The following is a 22126-nucleotide window of genomic DNA, read 5'->3' as shown; positions in this document are numbered from 1 at the left end:
AAAAAAAAAAAAAAAAAAAAGTTGGAGGTTTGAACTCACCTAGAGGAACCTCAGAAGACAGGCCTGGTGATCTGCTTCTGAAAGGTCACAGCCATGAAATCTTTATGGAAGGCAGTTCTACTCTGAAGCACATGGGGTCGCTATGAGTCCAAACTGACTTGATGGCAACTGGTTTAGTTTTTTATGCAAGTGGGAAAATAAATATATAATAGGAAAATCCCAGCTCTGGAGCTAACTCTGCTACTTACCAGCTGCATAACTTTGACCATGTTGATAACTCTAAGCCTCAGTTTCAGAGTGAGATAAGTATGAACAAAGAGAAGAAAGTACATAGTGCAAAACATAAATCTTTGACTAAAGGTGTTGTGTGTTATTGAGTCATTTGCAACTCATAGCAACCCTAACTATATGACAGAGTACAACTGTCTCATAGAATTTCCTGGGCTGGAATTTTTATGGTAACAGACCACTAGGTCTTTTCTCCCGTGGAGTGGCTGGTGGGTTCCTTCAAATCACCGACCTGAATGCTTAACTGCTGCACCACTAGGGCTCCTTTTTGACTAAAGAAGTAGCAAAGCAGATAGTGTATGCTAAAGAATGATAGAAATGAGTGCAACAGAACTCTAGAAGGGAAGGTTTTCTCTCATCTATAGCAGGAATAAGACCTTAGTATGAAAGGTTGGGCTGAGGGGAGGGCCTTGAGCTGGGTCTTTAAATAAAGCTGGGGGTATAGTTCAACAAAAATAAGTGCAAATATGTATTGTACATGGTTCTATACACTTTACATGGAACATCTCACTGAATCTTCACCAATGCCCTATGAACTTTTGTTATCCTCATTTCATAGATGAGGAAATGGGTTTGAGGTGAAAAGAAAAAGGCTTTGCAGAGTAAATGTAGCAAAGGAGTTTGATAGTGTTAAGGAGCAAGAAGTTGTCAAAGCATGTCTTTCTCTTTCCATTTACCATCCCTACAGTGTTGTTTTCAGTCTCCTGTGAGCAGCTCTTACGGTTATCCTCTTATTTTCTGTCATAGTTCCTTTCCTTTGTGATTGCACAGAGAGCCTGCATCTGCCCTTTGAGTGAATGGCTTATTTTCTTATGTTTGAAGGTAATATTTCCTACATTGAACTCTAGTTTCTGACATCCTTTTTCTTTAAACACTCTGAAACCAATAGAACTCCAAGAACATGTCCTAGAGTCTTTTTACAAAGGCCCTCTAGTGCTTTTATATAAGAATACCAGCATTTGATAGTCACCAACTAGAGAGAGCAATCCTTTGACCGAGGACACATCATCATTATGAATACTGGCTGAAAATATTCTAATCTTTTGGAAGAGTTGATTAGGAGTTAAATCCTCAGAAATGAACGTCTTGGAAATAAACATCCTCCAGCTATTCACTCTTTATGAAGGGCTTAGACACCATCTCCAGCTATGCTGATGTGGAACTGAATGTGGAATTGCCTTGGGTTTTATTAAAGACCTTAAAAATTGGCAGTTGGGGTGAGTCTCTTATTAAATATCACAGAACTAATATTATCCAAGGAGCTCTGGTAGCATAGTGATTAAGGCACTTGACTGCTAACCAGAAGGCTGGCGGTTCAAACCCATCAGCCACTCCTCGGAAGGAAGATGGGACAATCTACTTCCATAGTGATACTGCCTCAGAAACCCAAGGAAGGGTCGCTATGAGTCGGGTTCAACTCGATGGCACATAACAACAACGTTATCCAAAGTCCAAATGTCTTTAACCAGAACATGTAGAAAACATACTAGTTCACTGTTACTATAAATACAACTCTAAGCACACTTAGAGTATCAATACTTACAGTATTAACTGTAAGGTTTTGAACTACTTTAGTGCAAGCCAAAACAGATAATCCAAGAAATAATCTCTATGGCTCATTACTGTCTAGATTAGAATCAGAAACACGTATTTTATTTTTGTATACTGGTATTCTTTTATTTTTGGTCTCAATTGTGAAATGTTAGGAGATATGATAGAAGCTCAGGTAACTTTAAATGCACAAGTGTTGCCAGTAAATTCTATTAAAATCTGTATTACATTTATTACGAGTAAGTCTTACAACATTCTAGGTGACTACTGGTTTAGAACCATCTTCCTTTTCAAATAACCTTTTTTTTAATTTTTATTGTGGTGAAAACATACACAAGACATTCACCAACATACCAACTTCCACATTTACAGCTCAGGGACATTGATTACATTTTTCATGTTGTGCCACCATTATTGCTATCCTTTTCTGAAATATTCCACCAACTCAGCATAAATGCAATGCCCCCAAACAAAAGCTTCCGCTTTCCCCCTCCCTTCTAACCCTGATAACCATTAATGATTTTTGGTATATATATATTTATATATATGTAATTTATTTATGTTTTTTTTTCCAACCTATCTAGAAATCTTCTCTCCCTTCGCTGGTAACCAACAAAGAAAATTTCCTTTCATGTATAACTTTTCCTTGACTTTTTGCAATAGTGGACTAATATAACATTTGTCCTTCTGTAATTGACTTTTTTTCACTAAGCATAATGTCCTCCAAGTTCATCCACATTATGTGGTGTTTTGCAGATTCTAAATTATTCTTTAGGGTTGCATAGTATCGCATTGTGTGTATGTATCAGTTATGCATTCCTCAGTTGATGGGCACTTAGGTTGTTTCCATCTCTTTGCTATTGTGAATAGTGCTGTGTTTAACATGGGTGTGCATTTATTGATTTGTGTCCTGCCTCTTAGGATATATACCTAGTAATGGGACTGCTGGGTCAAGTGGGATTTCTATTTCCAACTGTTTAAGGAATTACCATACTGATTTCCACAGTGGTTACATCATTGACAGTCCCAACAGCAGTGTATTAGAGTCCCAATCTCTTCACATCGTCACCAGCATTTGTTATGTTCTATCTTGTTGAACTTTGCCGTGGTGAGATGGTTTCTCATGGCAAATAACTCACTTCTTAAGGTTGTAAAATGAAGAGAAATTTTTGAAAAATTCCTGAGATTTTTATAGAAGACACAGGTCTCCAGGGTAGTGAAGACAGTAGCCAAAGACCAACCCTGTAATCTTGAGCAACTTAACCCATCTCAGCCTATTCATCTGTAAAAATGGACATATGGCATATACATCATAGATTAAATGAGAGTGTGCACTGAAAGTCCCTAACATGATTCAGGGTAAGTGCTTGGTAAATGATAACTAGTATAAAAAAAGTGCCCAAGAATGCACCAAATTATTAGAAAATGTTCAGCACCATTTCCAGCAGGTGTCACTCTCTCCCTAAATCCTGAACATCAGCTGTCAAGTAGATTCCGACTTGTGTGACCTCGTGTGTGTTGGAGTAGAACTTGTGTTCCATAGCATTTTCACACATTTATTTTTTTGGAAAAAGATTGCTAAGCCTTTCCTCTGAGAATCCTCTGGGTAGAATAGAACCTCAAATCTTTCAGTTAGCAGCCGAGCTTGTTAACACTTTGTACCACCTCAGATGTCTGTACAAATCTTGATTCACTCAACTGCCTTTGAGGTAATTCCTACTAACAGCCACACCCATTGGGTTTCCAAAGCTGTAATTCTTTATGGAAGCAGACTGCCTCATCTTATTTCCACAGAGAAGCTAGTGGGTTTGAACCACCACCATTTTGGTTAGCAGCCAAATGCCTTAACTACACCACCACCAGAGCTCCTTATTCCATGAATAGCTAGTGAAAGTTAGAAGATAAAATAATTCCTGTAAAATATCTATTTTATAATTAAACAGCATAATTTTAAGTGCAGCTCCAACTGCTGTTTGAGAATTAAGAGATAGGAAATATATACAGCTATGTGGGGAGGGAAAATTAAAAAGTCATTATAAACCATGTTCAAATTATAAAAATGGTTTATCAAAATATTGCCATAACTTTCTGAATTTGCTTACTGGGATCTGTTTACTACATACGTTTTCAAAAAAAAAAAAAATATATATATATATATTTCAGAGAACGACTCAAAATTAAGGAAAAATCCCAGTAATCATGAACAACTAAGTGCCTGCTCTAACCAAGAGGCTGGAGTCCACTTAGAGGTATCTTAGAAGGCTTGGCAACTCCTAAAATCAGCTACTGAAAATCTGATGAAGCAGAGATCTACTCTGACACACAAACCACCACAAGTAGCAATCAACTTGAGGACATTCAAAGCCAAAACCAAAACCATTTAAGAATTATCAACTCTTGATTTGGGTTAGAATTGAGATACTTGAGATCAATCATCCCTAAAAATGTTTAGCTCAATTCTTTGATCTGTACAGAACACATAAATTTTCTACAGAGAGAAAAGAGCTGCCTGTACTTGCTGCACAAGTCAGTAGAATTTCCCACAGTAGGCAGCCCACTAATTAGACGTTGAAACTTCCAGGAAATAGTTTAGCAAATAAAATATTTTAACAGTATAAATATTCATTTTATTATAAAACTTAACACTTTAGTGATTTCTGCATTTTTTTTAATACTAATAAAATGAAAGGTAACACAAGAACACAGGGAAGAAGTAACTACTGGGAAGAAGTGGGAAGAGAGCTGTTACATTGTGAGGAATTACAGTCAATGTTATGAAACAAAATGTGTATGAACTGCTGTATGAAAAATGAATTTGCTTTGTAAACTTTCACCCAAATCACAATACAAACTATAAATTAAAAAAAAATATATTAAAAAAGGTAAAAGATGATGTCCAAAACTGGAAACCGGATGAGACAAAAATCACATTTATTTCAATAGCACAAAGTGCAAATACAGTAGTCAGTTCACAAGCTTCAAGACACAGATTTAATGAAAACTTGATATACAAAAATCAAAGTGTACATAGCAGGAAAAAAGCTCCTCAATTTTTTAAAAAGGAAGTAACTCTGACAATCTTTAGACTAAAGTATTCCACTTACATCAGTTCAGAAAAGCTGCAATTCACTACCGGTATCTACAAATTACGATCAAAAAGAGTTCCTCAAAGAAAGGGAGAATCACCTCAAGCTGGTCAGCTCCGGACAAGGACAGAAGTCCTCAGTGCAGCCATTGCTAATTCAGCAGCTTCAGTCACTCATTGTAACAACTGATGTGGCTCAACAACTCTGATCTTTAGGCAAATTCTACAAACTGTCTAAAGTTCAATATGAAGTCAACACCACGATTAAAAGACTAATTTCAACTTGAGACCTATGACATCACTAGAGGAAAAGACAGATTAATACTTCTTCCAGTATTTAAAACCCTTTTTGTAAGGTTAGCAAAATGGCATTTAAGATTTCCTCATGAAAATCATACTTAAATATATATTTATTTGTACATAAACAAGATTTGTATGTAAAGTAGAAAAAGTTCCCAATAGGAAGATAATTAAAGGTTGTTAATGTTCTTTTTACCACTTAGCAGCCAAGATACATACTTATTTCAGAAACAGTATTAGCTACTAGTTTCAATTCAGGATACTGTGTATCTTCAAGAGCATTTAGGCAGAGGTTTATTCAGTCTTTTTCCCCAATTTCTTCATCTTTTCAGTGTAGGCATTAAACTGAGAGTCTGTTCCAAAAATTCTATCCCACCATGTAAAAGTCGAAGCATAGTTTCCGATGAAGTTCATGTGGTGGAAATCATGATGCCGTGAACCAGCATAGAAAGGGATGAGATTTAAAGGGTTGAATGGAAGATCATAACCACTGAAATAAAAATGGTAAAAATTGTTAAGGAAATAAATATATCTCAATTAAGTGACATTTTCATCAATAACCATATGCTCCTTAACTAGCATTTAACTTTGCATAAGTTAATTATGCATTCTACTTTGCCTAAGTCATATTATTTGTGTTATGTTTACATAAGACAAACATTTACAGACAAGGGTACATATTCTAGAAAATATAATGAGGAAAAAAACATAAAAGATGTATAAGAATTGTGTATGAAATACCTCAGAGATAAAAGACAATAAATCTTTGTTGTTGGTGTTAGGTACCACTGAGTCAGCTCTAACTCACAGTCACCCTACGTACAAAACAGAACTAAACTAAACATCGCCTGGTCCTGCACCATTCTCACAATCATTGTTATGCTTGAGTTCATTGTAGCCACTGTGTCAATCCATCCTGTTGAGGGTCTTCCCCTTTTTCACTGACCCTTCACTCTCCCAAGCATAATTCTTCTCCAGGGACTAACCTCTCCTGACAACACAACCAAAGTACATCAGATGAAGTCTGGCCATTCTTACTTGTAAGGAGGATTCTGGCTGTACTTCCAAGACAGAACTGCTCATTTATCTGGCAGTCCATGGTATTTAATACTCTTCACCAACACCAAATTCAAATGCATTCTCCTTTGGTCTTCCTTAATTCAATGTCCAGCTTTCACATGCATAAGAGACTACTGAAAACAGTATGGCTTGGGTCAGGTGCACCTTAGTCTTCAAAGTGACATCTTTGCTTTTTAACACTTTAAAGAGGCCTTTTGTGTAGCACATTTGCCATAATTTCTTCTGATTTCACAGTCTGATTTCTTCTATTTTTTAAATTGTGATCTGGGTGAGTTTACACCAGTTCACATACATTTTGTCTCATGACACTGACTACAATTTACCACAATGCAACAGCTCCCCTCCCACTTGCTCCCCACAGTTACCTCTTCCCTGTCTCCTTCCCTCCATGCACTCCTGCCCCCTGAGCTGTCTCCCTGTGCATACACAGCCCTTCTACTCTCCCACGATTATTCTCTCCAAGGAGTATATCTACCTAGTGTAAATGTTCACCTCATATGCTTGTCTTTTGTTTGGGTGGAAGCCACAGGTGTGGGTTCAATTCCAGACCTGAAGGCAGCCACAGTCTCAGTGGTTCCACCAGGCTCTATCAGACCAGCAAACCTGGTCCTTTTTTTTCCCCCAAAATGATTTTGAGTTTTGTTCCACATCATTCTTCCACTCTATCCAGGATCTCCTCCAACTAGTTGACAGTGGTATCTGGGCACCATCTAGTTCTTCTGGTCTCATAGTCATTCGTACAGGCTGAGGATCACATGGTGTACCAGTCGCCTGGACTAATTGTTTCCATGAATCTTTGGTTGTCTTCATTATTCTTTGCTCTGGATGAGGAGAGACCCATCATTGCATCTAGACGACTTCTTGCAAGCTTTTAAGATCTCAGTCACTACTCGCCAAAGTAGGAGGTGGAATAACGTTTTGTGTAGTGCTCCGGAATTCCCATTCTTCACATTATCCTTAATTTCTTATGATTCCCACAGTTCAATGCTTTTCTACAGTCAATAAAATAGAGGTAAACATCTTTATGGTATTCTTTGCTTTCAGCCAGGATCTGACATTAGCAATACTATGCCTCATCATTTCATCCCCTCTCCTGAATCCAGTTTGAATTTCTGGCAGTTCTGTCAATATACTGCTGCAACCATTTTTGAATTATTGTCAGCAAAATTTTAGCTGCATGCTCTGGTGGCTCAGTGGGTAAGGCATCTAGTTGCTAACTAGGATTTCAGTGGTTCAAATCTACCAGTTGGTCCACAGAAGGAAGATGAGGCAATCTATTTCTGTAAAGATTTATAGCCTTAGAAACCCTAGAGGGTTTGTTGCTGAGTCAGAATTGACTCAATGGCAGTGGGATTGGTTTTTTGGTTTGATAATATTGTTGGATAATTTCCACATTCCATTGGATCATCTTTCTTTGGAATAGGCACAAACATGGATCTCTTCAAGTTGGCTGGCCAGGTAGCTGTCTTCCGCATTTCTTGGTATAAATCAGTGAGTGCCTCCAGCACTTCATCTGTTAGTTGAAACATCTCAAGGGGTATTCTGTTAATTCCTGCAGCCTTGTTTTTCATCAATTCCTTCAGTGTGGCCTGGATGTCTTCCTTCAATACCATCAGTTCTAGATCACATCCTATCTCCAGAAATCACTGAATATTGACCAGTTCTTTGTATATTCATGTGTATCTTGTGTATTCCTTCCATCTCCTTTTGATGCTTCCAATATCATTCAACATTTTGCCCACAGAATCTCTCAATATTCCAACTTAAGGCTTGAATTTTTCACCCATTCTTTCAGCTTGAGAAATGCTGAGCATGTTCTTTCCTTTTAGTTCTCTAACTGCAGGTCTTTGCACTTCATTATAACACTTTACTATGTCTTCTTGAGCTGCCCTTTGAAATCTTCTGCTCAGCTCTTTTAGTTCATCATTTCTTCCATTAACCATTGAACTCTTCATTCAAGAACACATTTCAGAGTTTCTTTTGACATCCATTTTGGTCTTTTCTTCCTTCCTTTTCTTTTTAATGACCTTTTGCTTTCTTAATGTATGATGTTCTTGATGCCATCCCACAACTTGTCTGGTCTTCAGTCACTGGTATTTAATGCATCAAATTTACTTTTCAGATGGTCTCTAAATTCAGGTGGGATATAATCACAGTTGTATTTTGGCCCTTGTGGACTTGTCTGAATTTTCTTCAGCTTGAACTTGAACTTGCATATGAGCAATTAATGGTCTATTGCACAATCAGCTCCTGGTCTTGTTCTGACTGATGATACTAAGGTTTTCAATCACCTCTTTCCACAGATGTACTTGATTTGATTCCTGTGTATTCCATCTGGAGAGGTCCACATGTATAGCTGCCATTTATGTTGTTGAAAAAAGGTATCCGTAATGATTAAGTTGTTGGTCTTGTAAAATTCTATCATGTGATCTCTGGCATCATTTATTTCAACAAGGCCATATTTTCCAACTACTGATGCTGCTTCTTTGTTTCCCACTTTCACATTCCAATCACTAGTAATTATCAATATATCTTGATTGGAACTTTGGTCAATTTCAGACTGCAGAAGTAAAAATCTTCAATTTTTTCATCTTTAGCTTTAGTAGTTGGTGTGTAAATTTGAGTATTAACTGGTCTTCCTTGTAGGCAGATAGATATCAACCTATTATTGACAGCACTGTATGTCAGGATAGGTCTTGAAAAAAAATTTTTTTAATTTAAATTTTTCCTTTTTTCCCATTAGTGTAAACTCAATGCCCCACAAACAAAAGCTTCCCCTTTCCACGCTCTCTCTTACCCCTGGTAACCACTAATCATCTTTGGTGTGTGTGTGTGTGTGTGTGTATTTCCCTTTCCTTGACATTTTACAATAGTGGACTAATACAGTATTTGTCCATCTGTGATTAACTTATTCCACTCAGCATAACGTCCTCCAAGTTCATCCATGTTAAGCAGTGTTTTGGGAGCTCTGGTGGCATAGTGCCTAAGGCATCTGACTGCTAACCAGAGGGCTGGTGGTTCAAATCCACCAGCCACTCCTCTGAAGGTAGGTTGGGAAATCTACTTCCGTAGTGGTATTGCCTCAGAAACCCAAGGGGGGTCACTATGAGTTGGATGCAACTCGATGGCAGTGAGTTTGGGTTTTGTGTGTGCGTGTGTGTGATTTGGGTGAAGATTTACAGAGCAAATTCACTTTGAGTTTGGGTTTTTTTATGTAGTGTTTTGTTGATTCCACATTGTCTATATTGTTCTTTAGGGTTGCATAGTATTACATTGTGTGTACATACCACAGTTTGTTTATCCATTCCAGAGATACTGCTTTGGAAACCCAAGGAGGGTCGGTGAGTCAGAATTGACTCGACAGCATTGAGTTGTTTTTTTTTTTTTTTAATTAGTCTACAAGGAGCTCTGGTGGCATAGTGATAAGGCATTTGGCTGCTACCCAGGAGGTCAGCAGTTCAAACCCACTAGCAGGAGGAAGATAAGGCAATCAACTTCTGTAAAGATTTATAGCCTCGGAAACCCAATGGAGGTCACTATAAGTTGGAATTGACTCAAGGCAGTGGGTGTGTTTTTTTTGGTTTTATTAGTCTACAGATAATTACCAAACTCACTGCTGTGCTACTCACAGGGACCCCTCCTTGGGTTTCTGAGGAGGTATCACTACGGAAGTAGATTTCCCAACCTCCTTCCAAGGAGTGACTGGTCGGTTTGAACTGCCAGCCTTCTGGTTAGCAGTCAAATGCCTTAGGTACTATGCTACTAAAGCTCCACAGATAATATTATGATCATGAAAATAAAACTATTATATGATACCAAATCACTGGACTAGAAACCATAACTCACCTATGGACATCAATAGTTTCCATCAAACGGAAGGCCACCCATGCCCAAAGAAGAATTACATGATCACATAAAAGCACGATCCCAATGAAAAATCCAGTTCCAAGAATTAGGGTTTCCAAAGGATGTGCATATTCAGCCTCCATTCCAAATGGAGCCTAAAGCAAATAGATAAGAACTCCTTAATACATTCTGTTACTTACACATATAGTTTCATAAGATTATGTTGAGTCTACATATAATAATATATCTAGCTATACATATATAACAATAGCAATTCTTAATAAAAAATATCTTTCCATACCTATCAAACATCAAAAGGTCTAGCAATATCCTTAATAAATCTTAGTAACTGTCTTTCATGGTTTAACAACTAGCTTGAACTCTAACTTTGATCTTTGCCTTTGAATTTCCTCTAACAAAGAGATGCTTCATTTGGTAGTAGTATACCATGTAATGAGGATGGATGCAGAAAATTCTGACATAGCCAATTTTTCAAAGCCAAACCAAAGCAATTTAGTAAATCTAAAAATCTCTACTTTTGTGGAAGTTGGCATGCATTGAAAATGTGTTAAACATAGTTTAATATCTATTTTAGATGTTCAAACTCTGTGTTAGGTCTCATTTGAACAACTCTGACATCACTACAACTGCTATCATGTGGATCTAACTGTGTCAGGATATTGCTCTGGCCACAAAAATGAGAAAAATCAAGTATTTCATGTAATGTTTTGTTTTTCGGTTCCCAATTAATATGAAATTTAAATACTAAAGAAAATCTGTAGAACTGGTTGTGTGAGCATATGTGTTATATTTTATGTAATCATACCAAAGGAGAAAGAAATAAAAATGTCGCCAACAATTCTTTTAAAATGCTTACAGAATAAAAATGACATTTTGTGTTTAATAAGAAATGTATTAAGTATAATTGTAACATACCTGAAACTCATGATGAACTTTATGAATATATTTATATATTCTTTTGTGGTGTAAGAGTCTATGTAGGAAATAGTGCCAGGTATCCTCAATTATGGCACAGCCAAGGCATCTTAGGAACAGCATAGACCTGTAAGGTGAAACATTATAATGTGAATAATAGAATTTTTATATAAATAATCTAAACTCTTACTTGTGATTGCTGCTTGAGATATTACATAAAACCAAATACTCACTTATCAGCTTGACCTAGTGGATATATTGATCAACTAATATATATATATTCATGGCAAATAACAACAACATATATATATATACACACACACACACATACACACTCATAAATTGGCATATTTATACTCAGATAGTATCAACAGAATTGAATACAAATATTACTTGATCACAAATTTTTGCACTCAGATAGTATTTATTTGTGTTTATATGGACATAATTTTTGTATACCTCACAGATTATTCTCATTTCTTTCATTCATTTTAGAGTTGAAATTTAATGTTTTTCCTTAGTATCTTGTAATACCAGTTCCCTTCTGTTCAATATAAGCATGTGTTTCTGTACATAATGATATAGAGGATGCTATGAAAACTTCTGATGCTAAAAATTTACCTTTCACTAAAATATTACATTTGAACAAAGAAAGGTATAAAAGTAAAAACATTTTAAGTTACCACTATGGTTTAGTTTTGTTCATTTTATTTACTTCTGAAGTTTAGATCAAACAAGGATTAATCAAATTAAAAAAAAAAATAAACATAATGCATATTTTAATTGGAGTATCTGAGTGGTACAGTTAAAAGCTCCACTGTTAACTGAAAAGTTGCTGTTTCAAGTCCACCCAGAGGCACCTCAGAGGAAAGGCCTGGCAAAGTACCTCTGAACACTCAGCCATTGAAAACCGTACAGAGCCAGCTCTGCTCTGACATACGTGGGGCTACGAGTCGGGTCCTCCCGATTCAATGGCAACTGGTTATTGGCTTACTGTTGTTACTGTAACTGGTTATTGTAATACTCAACTGGTACTGATTATACTTTAACTCGGTAATAAACTATGATTGAGTATAAAACATCAAATTTGTATTTACATACCATCTTGGCATTCTTTCCCAATCATAAGGAATATTGAAATACTCTGTAAAATAATAGGTTCCACAAATCAAAGGCAGCTGAATGCAAAAGTGATTAAAGAGAAGCACTTTAAAACATTTCCACTGGTTTTCCAATGATTCTGGCTTATCCTATGGAGAAAAAATATCATATTGTTTATTGTTAACCAGAGCTATCAGTAGTTTAGCTTAACAATTAGAAGGGAATTCCCTATTTGTATTTAATGTTTATATAAAATTATAATTCTGTTAAAGTAAGGCCCAGGAATCACAACAACCTAAGACGGTGAAGAATCTTAACAGACAAACCCAAGCATAATGATTTTCAAACAAACCAAAGAAGTACTATAGAATAAATAATTCTCTAATCTTTGCTGCGCACAGATCATTCACATCTTTTACTCCAAGTTTCAAAAAAGAAAGAAGGCATTATGGTAAGATTATAATCGGGCCCCCTCAACTTTTGAAGGAGCTATATACACACTAACATTGGAAGCTTTTATTACAGAGGTGAATACATGTGTCATGGAGTGGCATTCATTTCAAGCAAGTGAAGTTCATATTTGTTCATATAGTGACAGGATTATAAATCCTCTAAGCTGAAGAACTTCAGAGATATATCAGTGATTCCCAAAGAATGGAGAGCTACTGCCTACAGATAGTACCATTCACAGATCCATGTCAAAATGAGAAAAGTAAGATCAATGGAGTGAGGTGTTCATAAAACCTCACTGGAATATTGATTTGTTTAGCAAGCCATACCAAAAAACAAAATTCATTCAATTCAAAAGGGCTACTCTTACACTTTCTTGGTGATAAGAAATAGTGCTTTTTTGCTTTACAAAAAGAAAGTGATAATAAATAGTAGTTATTCCTTGTTTTTAGATGTCCTTACTTTAAAATTCAGAAAGCTGCCTTTTCTTTTTTTTTTAAACTGAACCACAATATCCAAATATGGGGAGCATTGTTCATCAACAGAGGCCAAAAGAGGTCAACCACCTTGTCCAGCCTGAATCTTCAGTTTATTTTGCTCCCTATCACAGACTAGAAGTTCAGAAAGGAAGCTTCAGATAATACATTAGAAATAGTAGCATAATTATAAATACCTTTTTAATCCCCTCATTTTATTGCTCAGGAAACTGAGCTGTAAGCATCACTAAAAACTCACGGCCGTCAAGTTGAACCCGACTCACAGCGGCCCTTCCTTGGGTTTCCGAGGCAGTATCACTAAGGAAGTACATTGTCCCATTTTCCTTTCGAGGAGTGGCTGGTGGGTTTGAACCGCCAGCCTTCTTGTTAGCAGTCAAATACCTAGGCACTATGTTACCAGAGCTCCTATCACATCACAGTCCTAGTTAATTGCTTAATGATGGCCTTGGGATTAGAATTGAATTTCCAGGTTGAGTCCCAGTTCAATGTTTTCCTATTCTTGTCAGAAAAAAATAACCCTTAATTTCAAGAATGAAACTGAGTCCAGAGACCTAGATTTTAGTTCATCCAAGTTCTATTAGTAACTGCCTTGTCAGATAACCAATCAGTCCTACAAGTAAATCAACAGGTGACACAAAGCGACCAGAATCATCCTAAAGACAATTAGAACTTAGAAATCTAAACTGAATTGTCTTTCAAAGCAAGCTTTTTCATAAAAATCATTTTTTAACTTCTGTGTCCTTAATTTAGGGTGACAGGGTATTCTTCTTTGGGACACCACCCTTTTCATTCCTTCCTCTTTTTCCTTTTGTTCTTTCCTCCTTTGCCAAGAGTCCAGTCATCTGACCTTCTGTATGATCCCCAGAAAGGATTAATGTTAGCACTTGCCAACAATGGTATTGTTTTCCCCAGAAACTCCTGGCTAGAACCTGATACCGATGGAGCTATCAAAAGTACCACAAAAAAATTAATCAACTATGGATAGTAAAATCACTATTTGAAGTATACATGAATTAGCTAAAGGCAGTTAATAACAAAAAGTTACACCTAATGCAATATAAGAGTTTACCATGTATCACTTTATGTATAACTGGGTTCTGATATGAAATAATACTTTTATTATAGGACTATCCATTTCAGAAGAAGAATGTTTTTAGTACATACATCTTTAAGAAAAAAATTCTGGAGAATTAAGTTGTATGACTATTTTTTAGGGAAATATATCCTGCAATATTTACCTTATTACTCTTCATTCCTGTAAATTTTCCTGTATCTAGCAAGTATGTCCATTAACTGTTAAGTTGTCTATTCTGTTTGGAAGTAGACAGTTTTTAGTATTATTTCATCACCACCAGCAACTTCTTAAAACTCTCTATATTATTTTGAGAATTTGTCTTCAAAAAGCAAAAACTTAAATTAATATGTACTAATTATTTCATTTACTCTGAAATCCCTTTATATTATGAAAACTTGTACTGATTTACAATAACAATTTATATCAACAAAGTTCAAAGTATGGACTTTAAGGGCCCTGAAGCTCAAAATATATGCTGAATATAGACTTGAATCCATTCAATCTGATGATTAAATAATTAATTTAACCACCTAGGTTAGTTAGTATTTATCCTTGCTTTTGCTGCTTTTTATTTTAAAGCCACTCATACACCCTTAACTACAAAAAAGGTCCTCCTCTCTGACCAGTGTGAGAATTACAGCATGGAATGCACATAAGGATAGTGAAGAAGGAAAACAGTACATGTGCCTGCCCTGTCATATAACAAATCAGCCCTACAAGTAAATCAGTAGGTGACACATGGCGGCCAGAATCACCCTAAGACACCTTAGAACTTAGACATCTCAACTGAATTGTCTGCCAAAGCAGGCTTTTTCATAAAAATCACTTTTAGAACTTGTGTGTCCTTCATTTAGGGTGACAGGATATTCTCCTTTGGGACACCACTTTTTCATTCCTTCTTCTTTTTTCCCTTTGTTCTTTCCTCCTTCACGAAGAGTCCACACTCTCCTGACCTTCTGTGCTATCCCCAGAGAGGATTAATGTTAGCACTTGCTTAAAGTGAGACTCACTAGGATGCTATGAAGCTGACAGACTGAGGGAGTGTATGCAATGATTGTCTACCTAGTGTATCTTCAGTGAGTGCAAATTACTTTCCATAGATGCACACTCCTGATATGTTTACTTTCTACTGATACTCCATGCCCCTGAGATTTAGTTTGGCATGAATTTTTTGAAAAGTAAATAGGAAGTATTTGAAATTATCATGGGTTTACCAAAAAGTACTGATAAATGATAAATCCAGATTATTTCCTGGAAGTCATACCAAGCTCATTAGCCAACACATCAGTATAGTTTGCTACGCTCCCTACATTTATAAATGAGAAGGGAGGGGGATTCTGTGTACTCAATAACTTGTCATGTACATATGTTTCTCAAGAAAAGTTTAACAGACTGACTCTAATACTTAGAAACTAGGAGTATCACCTCCTTATTTGGGATGACATGAATGCTACACAACCACTCACAATGTATTTAGGGGTAAGGTATAGCTTTAATAGGCCTGGTCAGGGTCTTATAATATTAACACACACTTAGATTTGCTATGATATCAGAGGATAGGGTAAACTGCAATATCAATACTCATAAATCCTCATTCTTTTTCTTTCAACTAGTTTAAAAATTACAATTTATGAATCCAAGGTAAATAAATATCATATCTACTTTAGGTCCAATTTAACAAACTATTCTTGAGACATTATCAATAATGATCTAAGGTTGGGCTGTCCAATATGGTAGCCACTAACAGTATGTGGCTAGTACATTTTATATATGGCTAGTCTGACTTGAGGAGCTCTGGTAGCATAGTGGCTAAAGCACTTGACTGCTAACCAGAAGGCTGGCGGTTCAAACCCACCAGCCACTCCTCGGAAGGAAGGTTGGGCAATCCTACTTCCGTAGTGATACTGCCTCGGAAACCCAAGGAGGGGTCGCTATGAGTCGGGGCTGACTCGACGGCACGTAACAACAACAACAAGTCTGACTTGAGAAGGACTGGAAGGGTAATAAAACACACATTGGATTTCAAGGACTTAATACAAAAATAATAATGTAAAATATATCATTAAGTGTATTAAAAAAGTTTTTTTGATTACCTGTTGAACTGACAATATTTTAGACTTACTGAGTTAAATAAAATACATTAAAATTAATTACACCTTTTTTTTTTGTACTTTGTGTCCTACTAGGAAATTTAAAATTATATATGTAGCTCACATCACATATTGGCTATCACTGCCCTAGTCTCACAAAACAAACTTTTATTCATATAAAAAAGATTCAACAATATTTATGATAATATTCTATTTAAAGTCCATTATACTCACCTTCTGAATTTTGTACTTTTTCATGTAAGGTATAAATTGAAACAAAAATCCAGGTAAACAGAACAAGAAATAAAGAGCCTCATGAACTATAAGGGATCCCCATGTTGCAATCTGGAACTTTGTATAATTATTCAACATATAGTTCCAAGCATTTTTAAATGGCTCCTGCAGAGGATTCTCAGGTAAAAGTGAATCCACATACTCTACAGCCAAGGATGCTGAACTGAAGATGCCGATACTTGCATTTGTTGCCATTTTTCAAATCTTTGCAGACAGCCCTGAAATTCTGTAAAAATAAATAAATAAGGTAAAAATGAAATTCTAACAGTTAAAAACATGCAGCTTCTGATAATTTATAATAACAATTACTAAAAGAGTACAATTTCTCAGAGGCCAAATGTGATTAAAACAAAAAATTCTAGATGTCATCATCTCCATTTCTAGATTGTCATTTAAAAACTGAATTATCATGGACTACTCTAAAATGTTTTATAGCCTCAGCAATCTTTAATTGCGTTTAAAATGCACCCCTACCACCACCACCACCAAATTGACCCTTATCCTATTCCTCAGAGTACTGGGAAACTTATCCAACTTCTTCAGATCACTGGTTTCACTTTACATCTTTATTCTTCTGTCCTACTCATTTTCAAGTGACTTACACCATGGAGGCTATAGTTCTACATCATCTGCCACTCCAACCTCAAAATTTCTCTTTGCTCATTTATCCCTTCCTCTAAGACTGACTAATCTTCCAGTGTTCTGACTTTATCTCATCAAGATAGGGTCTATTGTGTTTCCTTTCTCATGTTCACATTTCCTCCTTCACAATTGTCTCTCTTCAAGTCTAAAAATACACTCAAGTTTTCCTGTCTTGAGAAAGCTTTCTAATCTGTAGTACTTCTTCCTCAAGCCACTATGCCATTTCTCTCTCTGAACCAATCAGCTTCTTTCTCAAAGGAGAGATCTACACAAAGCCTTTCACTGCTTAACTCCCAACCATACTCAACCACATACAATCTAGCTCTCCAGCCACACCAAGATACCTTCAATGATCTTCTAAGCTGCAAAATACAATTGTCCTGTGGTTGTTAGGTTATGTGTCAACTTGGCTAGGCCTAGTTTGAGTGGCTGGGCAGCTGGATATAGTTACTCTCCATGATGAGACTGGTAATCAACTCCATGGTGGAATCTACTATGAGCAGGTGAGTATATGCCTTAGGGATGTGCTCTGCTTCCAGTATATAAGCAGCAGCTCTGAAGAAGGTCTCAAGCTTTTGGGATATCTGGATCCTGCGTTTGGCCAAGTCTTCATCTCAATGGCCTGCCATGTTTTCTGCTGATCTTGGGACTGTTAATGAACTTGAATTAGTGGCCTGCCACATTGCTTGATAATTTTGGGACTGTGCCATTTTATTCATTGACCTTGGGTTTGTCAGCCTCAGCAGCCAGCAGCTGCCTGGAGATACATCCAGCTCTGATGGGTTGGGGGCAAGAGGCAGAGCTGTAGCTCAAGGTGGAGGGGACTTCACCCAGCCCTGAGACCATGGCACTTTGAACTTGGACTTCTAGCCTCCAAAACTGAAAGAGAATAAATCCCTGTTTGTTTTAAACTACTCAATTGTGGTATTTTCTTTTTAAGTTTTATTGTGATTTGTGTGAAAATTTACAGAGCAAATTCATCTTCCATACAGCAGTTCACATATACTTTATCTCATGACATTGACTACAATCTCCCACAATGCAACAGCTTTTCTCCTACTTCTTCCCAATAGCTACCTCTTCCCTGTGTCCTTCCCTCCCATGCACTCCTGCCCCCGAGCTGTCTCCCTGTGCATACAGAGCCCTTCTATTCTACCATGATTGATCTCTCCAAAGAGTGTATATACCTAATGTAAATGTTCAGCTCTTATGCCTGTTTGGCTGGAAGCCACAGGAATGTGTTCAGTTCCAGACCAGATGGGCAGCTAGGGGCCATAGTCTCAGGTGTTCCACCAGGCTCTATCAGGCCAGCAAACCCACTTGTGGTATTTTCTGTTAGAGTGGCACAAAAGAATCAACACATGTCCCAATTCTCAGTTTCTGTGAGGTTATTATAAAATTTGACAATCCTGATCCAATATCACTTACCAGCTGTGTGGCACAACCAAGTTATGACACCTCTCAGAACCTCAGTATAATCATCTGCAAAATGTGTGTAACAGTAGTATTTCATCCACTGAGTTCATGAGATAACATGCGTGAAGTGTGTAAGATAGGACCTGGCACATAGTAGCTATAAGAAATTAAACAATTTCTTGTACTTTCTAAAGAAGTTCTGGTGGCATAGTGGGTAAGGCCATCTAGCTGCTAACGAGCTCAGTACCCACCAGCTACTCCATGGGAGGAAGATGAGGCAATCGACATCTGTAAAGATTTAGAGCCTTGAAAACTCAATGGGGGTCACTATGAGTCAGAATCGACTCAATGGCAGTGGCTTTGGTTTAGTCTTGTATTTTCTATGTGCCCAGAACTATGTTTTAAGAGTGCTACATGGTATCTCTGTATTAACAACTTACCAAACCTTCGTGAGGTAGGACATAATTTTATTACGTCCATTTTATGTGAAACTAGGATTAAACCAAATTCAGCAACTAAACGTTATGCATATGATAAGTACCCTACACGCTCATACATTGTGCTATACTGCAATAATAAACATTAAAACGCAATACCCTGCTGTCAAGTCAGATCTGACTCACAGTAAACCCTCTTTGGGTTTCTGAGGCGGTATGACTATGGAAGTAGATTGCCCAACCTTCCTTCCAAGGAGTGGCTGGTGGGTTTGAACCACCAGCCTTCTGGTTAGCAGTCAAATGTCTTAGGCACTACGCCACCAGAGCTCCTAATAAACGATAAAGCACACATAAATATTACAGTAAGAGGGTATCTTAGTTACCCCTTTAAAGACTGAATTATTTTCTGCTTTGAATTTTTTGTTGAAACTATGTGTTTTCAGTAATAGTAAGCATTTTGAATGAAATGAATTTTTGTTTTTAAATAAATAATAGGGATCTTGATACAATTAGTGGGACATACAAGTGCTGAGAAGTCTCTGGTACTGAGGTCAGTTTCTTCAGATTCATGCAGTTACACAGGCCCTTACCAGATAGGGGCATACACTGCAAGTAGGACAGGTGCTTCCCACTAAGTCCTAGAGGCAGATAATGTAGGTGATCATTTTACATACCCCAGGTCATGACAGTGTTATCCAGTGCTGCTCTAATAGAAACATAGGTGGTGGTGGTGCGGGGAAGCTTCACCAGAAGCACATTTAACATTCACATTTCTAGTAACAGAATGTTGCTATATATTTTCTAAGACAAAATAGACTTTATAGCTCTCCTCTCTTTCTCCTGAGCCCTCACCAAAAAACTGCCTTTGAAATTCATAATTCTACCAAGTTTCTTCAAGGCAATATAGACTTTTACTATTAGGCACCTTAGAACTCTTCTATCCTGTACTCATCACTCAATTCCAAAACCATTTCCACATTTTAAGTATTTGTTAGAGCAGCAACCCCACTTCTCAGTACCAAATTCTGTCTTAGTTCTCTAGTGCTGCTATAACAGAAATACAAGTGTGTGGCTTTTAACAAACAGAAATTTATTTTCTCAGTTTAGGAACAAGAAGTCCAAAAACAGGGTGCCAGCTCTAGGGGGAGGATTTCTCTCTGAAGGTTCTAGAGGAAGTTCCTTGCTCTTCTGAGCTTCCCTGCTCCTGGCACAGTCTTCATGCGGCTTGGCGTCTCTCCTCCCTCATCTCTGCTTCTATCCCTTGCTTGTTTAATTAATTTTTTCTCTCTCAAAAGAGCCTGAATTAAAACACACTCTATAGTAAGCCTCTATAGTTAACATAACAAAGACTCATTCCCAAATATAAAGGACATAAAGGTTAGGATTTATGACACATATATTGCGGGGACACAACTGAATCCAAAACAGAGAATAATTCTTTTAGTTTATTTATGCCTCCTGAATAAGGAGCTCTGGTAGTGTAGTGCCAAAGTCACTTGACTGCTAACCAGAAGGCTGGCGGTTCGAACCCACCAGCCACCCCTTGGAAGGAAGGTTGGGCAATCTACTTCTGTAGTGATACTACCTTGGAAACCCAAGGAGGGGTCGCTATGAGTTGGGTCTGACTCCATGGCACATAACAACAACATGATTACATAGGGCCCACCAGAATAATCTAGGATAATCCTTGTCTCAAAGTCCCGTTTGCCATGCATGGTATTCCCAGGTTAAACCCCAAAATAATTTCATGCTCTTACCTATTCTAAGGGAGCTCTGGTAGCATAGTGGCTAAGGCACTTGACTGCTAACCAGAGGCTGGTGATTCAAACCCACCAGCCACTCCTCGGAAGGAAGATGGGGCAATCTACTTCCGTAGTGATACTGCCTCGGAAACCCAAGGAGGGGTCGCTATGAGTCGGGTCTGACTCGATGGCACATAACAACAACAACCTATTCTAGGGTGGATTTTTTTCAGGAGCTCTGGTAGCATAGTGCCTAAGGCACTTGACTGCTAAACAGAAAGCTGATGGTTCAAACCCACCAGCTGCTCCTCGGAAGGAAGATGGGGCAATCTACTTCCATAGTGATAACTGCCTTGGAAACCCAAGGAGGGGTTGCTATGAGTCAGGTCAGACTTGATGGCACATAACAACAACAACAGCCACTCCTCAGAAGGAAGGTTGGGCAATCTACTTCTGCAGTGACACAGCCTTGGAAACCCAAGGAGGGGTTGCTATGAGTCAGGTCAGACTTGATGGCACATAACAACAACAACAGCCACTCCTCAGAAGGAAGGTTGGGCAATCTACTTCTGCAGTGACACAGCCTTGGAAACCCAAGGAGGGGTTGCTATGAGTCAGGTCAGACTTGATGGCACATAACAACAACAACAGCCACTCCTCAGAAGGAAGGTTGGGCAATCTACTTCTGCAGTGACACAGCCTTGGAAACCCAAGGAGGGGTTGCTATGAGTCAGGTCTGACTCGACGGCAAGTAACAAGAACAACAACGCGCCTCTTGAAAGAGTATTCTACATTGGTTATCTTCATTTTCCATTTACGCTCTAGCAACTGCAATTCCACCAATGCACCTCCATTTACTTTTATTAAAATCACCAAGGATTACCTGCAAATCCAGAAAATTTCTCTAGAGCTTATTATACTTCACCTATCTGTAAAACTGATACTTTTTGAAATATTCTCCTCCCTTGATTCTTGAGATTCACATGTATTCACTCTGACAAATATTGTGTTTACTATGTGAAGCGATAAATCTACACCCAAGAAAGCATCAGTCAAGAAATCAGACATCATACTGCACTGGGCAAATCTGCTGCACAGATGTCTTTAAGATGCAAGCTCTGGTAGCATAGTGCCTAAGGCACTTGACTGCTTACCAGAAGGCTGGCGGTTCAAACCCACCAGCCACTCCTCGAAAGGAAGGTGGGCAATCCTACTTCTGTAGTGATACTGCTTCAGAAACCCAAGGAGGGGTCGCTATGAGTCGGGGCCGACTCAACGGCACATAACAACAACATA

The 22126-nt window shown here is 37.7% G+C and overlaps 1 protein-coding gene across 1 annotated transcript; it reads right to left on the bottom strand.

Annotated features, from left to right (window-relative positions):
• Positions 1-5518: 5518 nt before the first annotated feature.
• MSMO1 (methylsterol monooxygenase 1) lies at positions 5519-16788 on the bottom strand. The gene is made up of 5 exons (XM_007954206.2): positions 16534-16788; positions 12188-12336; positions 11087-11213; positions 10151-10305; positions 5519-5714 (listed from the first exon to the last, which is right to left on the bottom strand). Exons 1-5 carry the CDS (start codon positions 16786-16788, stop codon positions 5519-5521), a joined length of 882 nt encoding a protein of 293 aa, XP_007952397.1.
• Between the last annotated feature and the right edge of the window lie 5338 nt (positions 16789-22126).

Source organism: Orycteropus afer, unplaced genomic scaffold (assembly GCF_000298275.1).
Source record: "Orycteropus afer afer isolate SDZICR_OR568_19922 unplaced genomic scaffold, OryAfe1.0 scaffold00443, whole genome shotgun sequence".
Lineage (NCBI taxonomy): Eukaryota > Metazoa > Chordata > Mammalia > Tubulidentata > Orycteropodidae > Orycteropus > Orycteropus afer.
The sequence above is the reverse complement of the archived record's forward strand: the minus strand, read 5'-3'. Positions and strand labels throughout refer to the sequence as shown.

Bases quoted from the DNA above. Each gene is read 5' to 3' on its own strand.
- MSMO1 (XM_007954206.2), bottom strand. From the start codon at position 16,788: ATGGCAACAAATGCAAGTATCGGCATCTTCAGTTCAGCATCCTTGGCT. The intron at 12,337-16,533 runs GTGAGTATAATG...TTTTCTCCATAG, and splicing joins AAAAGTACAAAATTCAGAAG to GATAAGCCAGAATCATTGGA. The intron at 5,715-10,150 runs GTGAGTTATGGT...TTTTTATTTCAG, and splicing joins GAAACTATTGATGTCCATAG to TGGTTATGATCTTCCATTCA.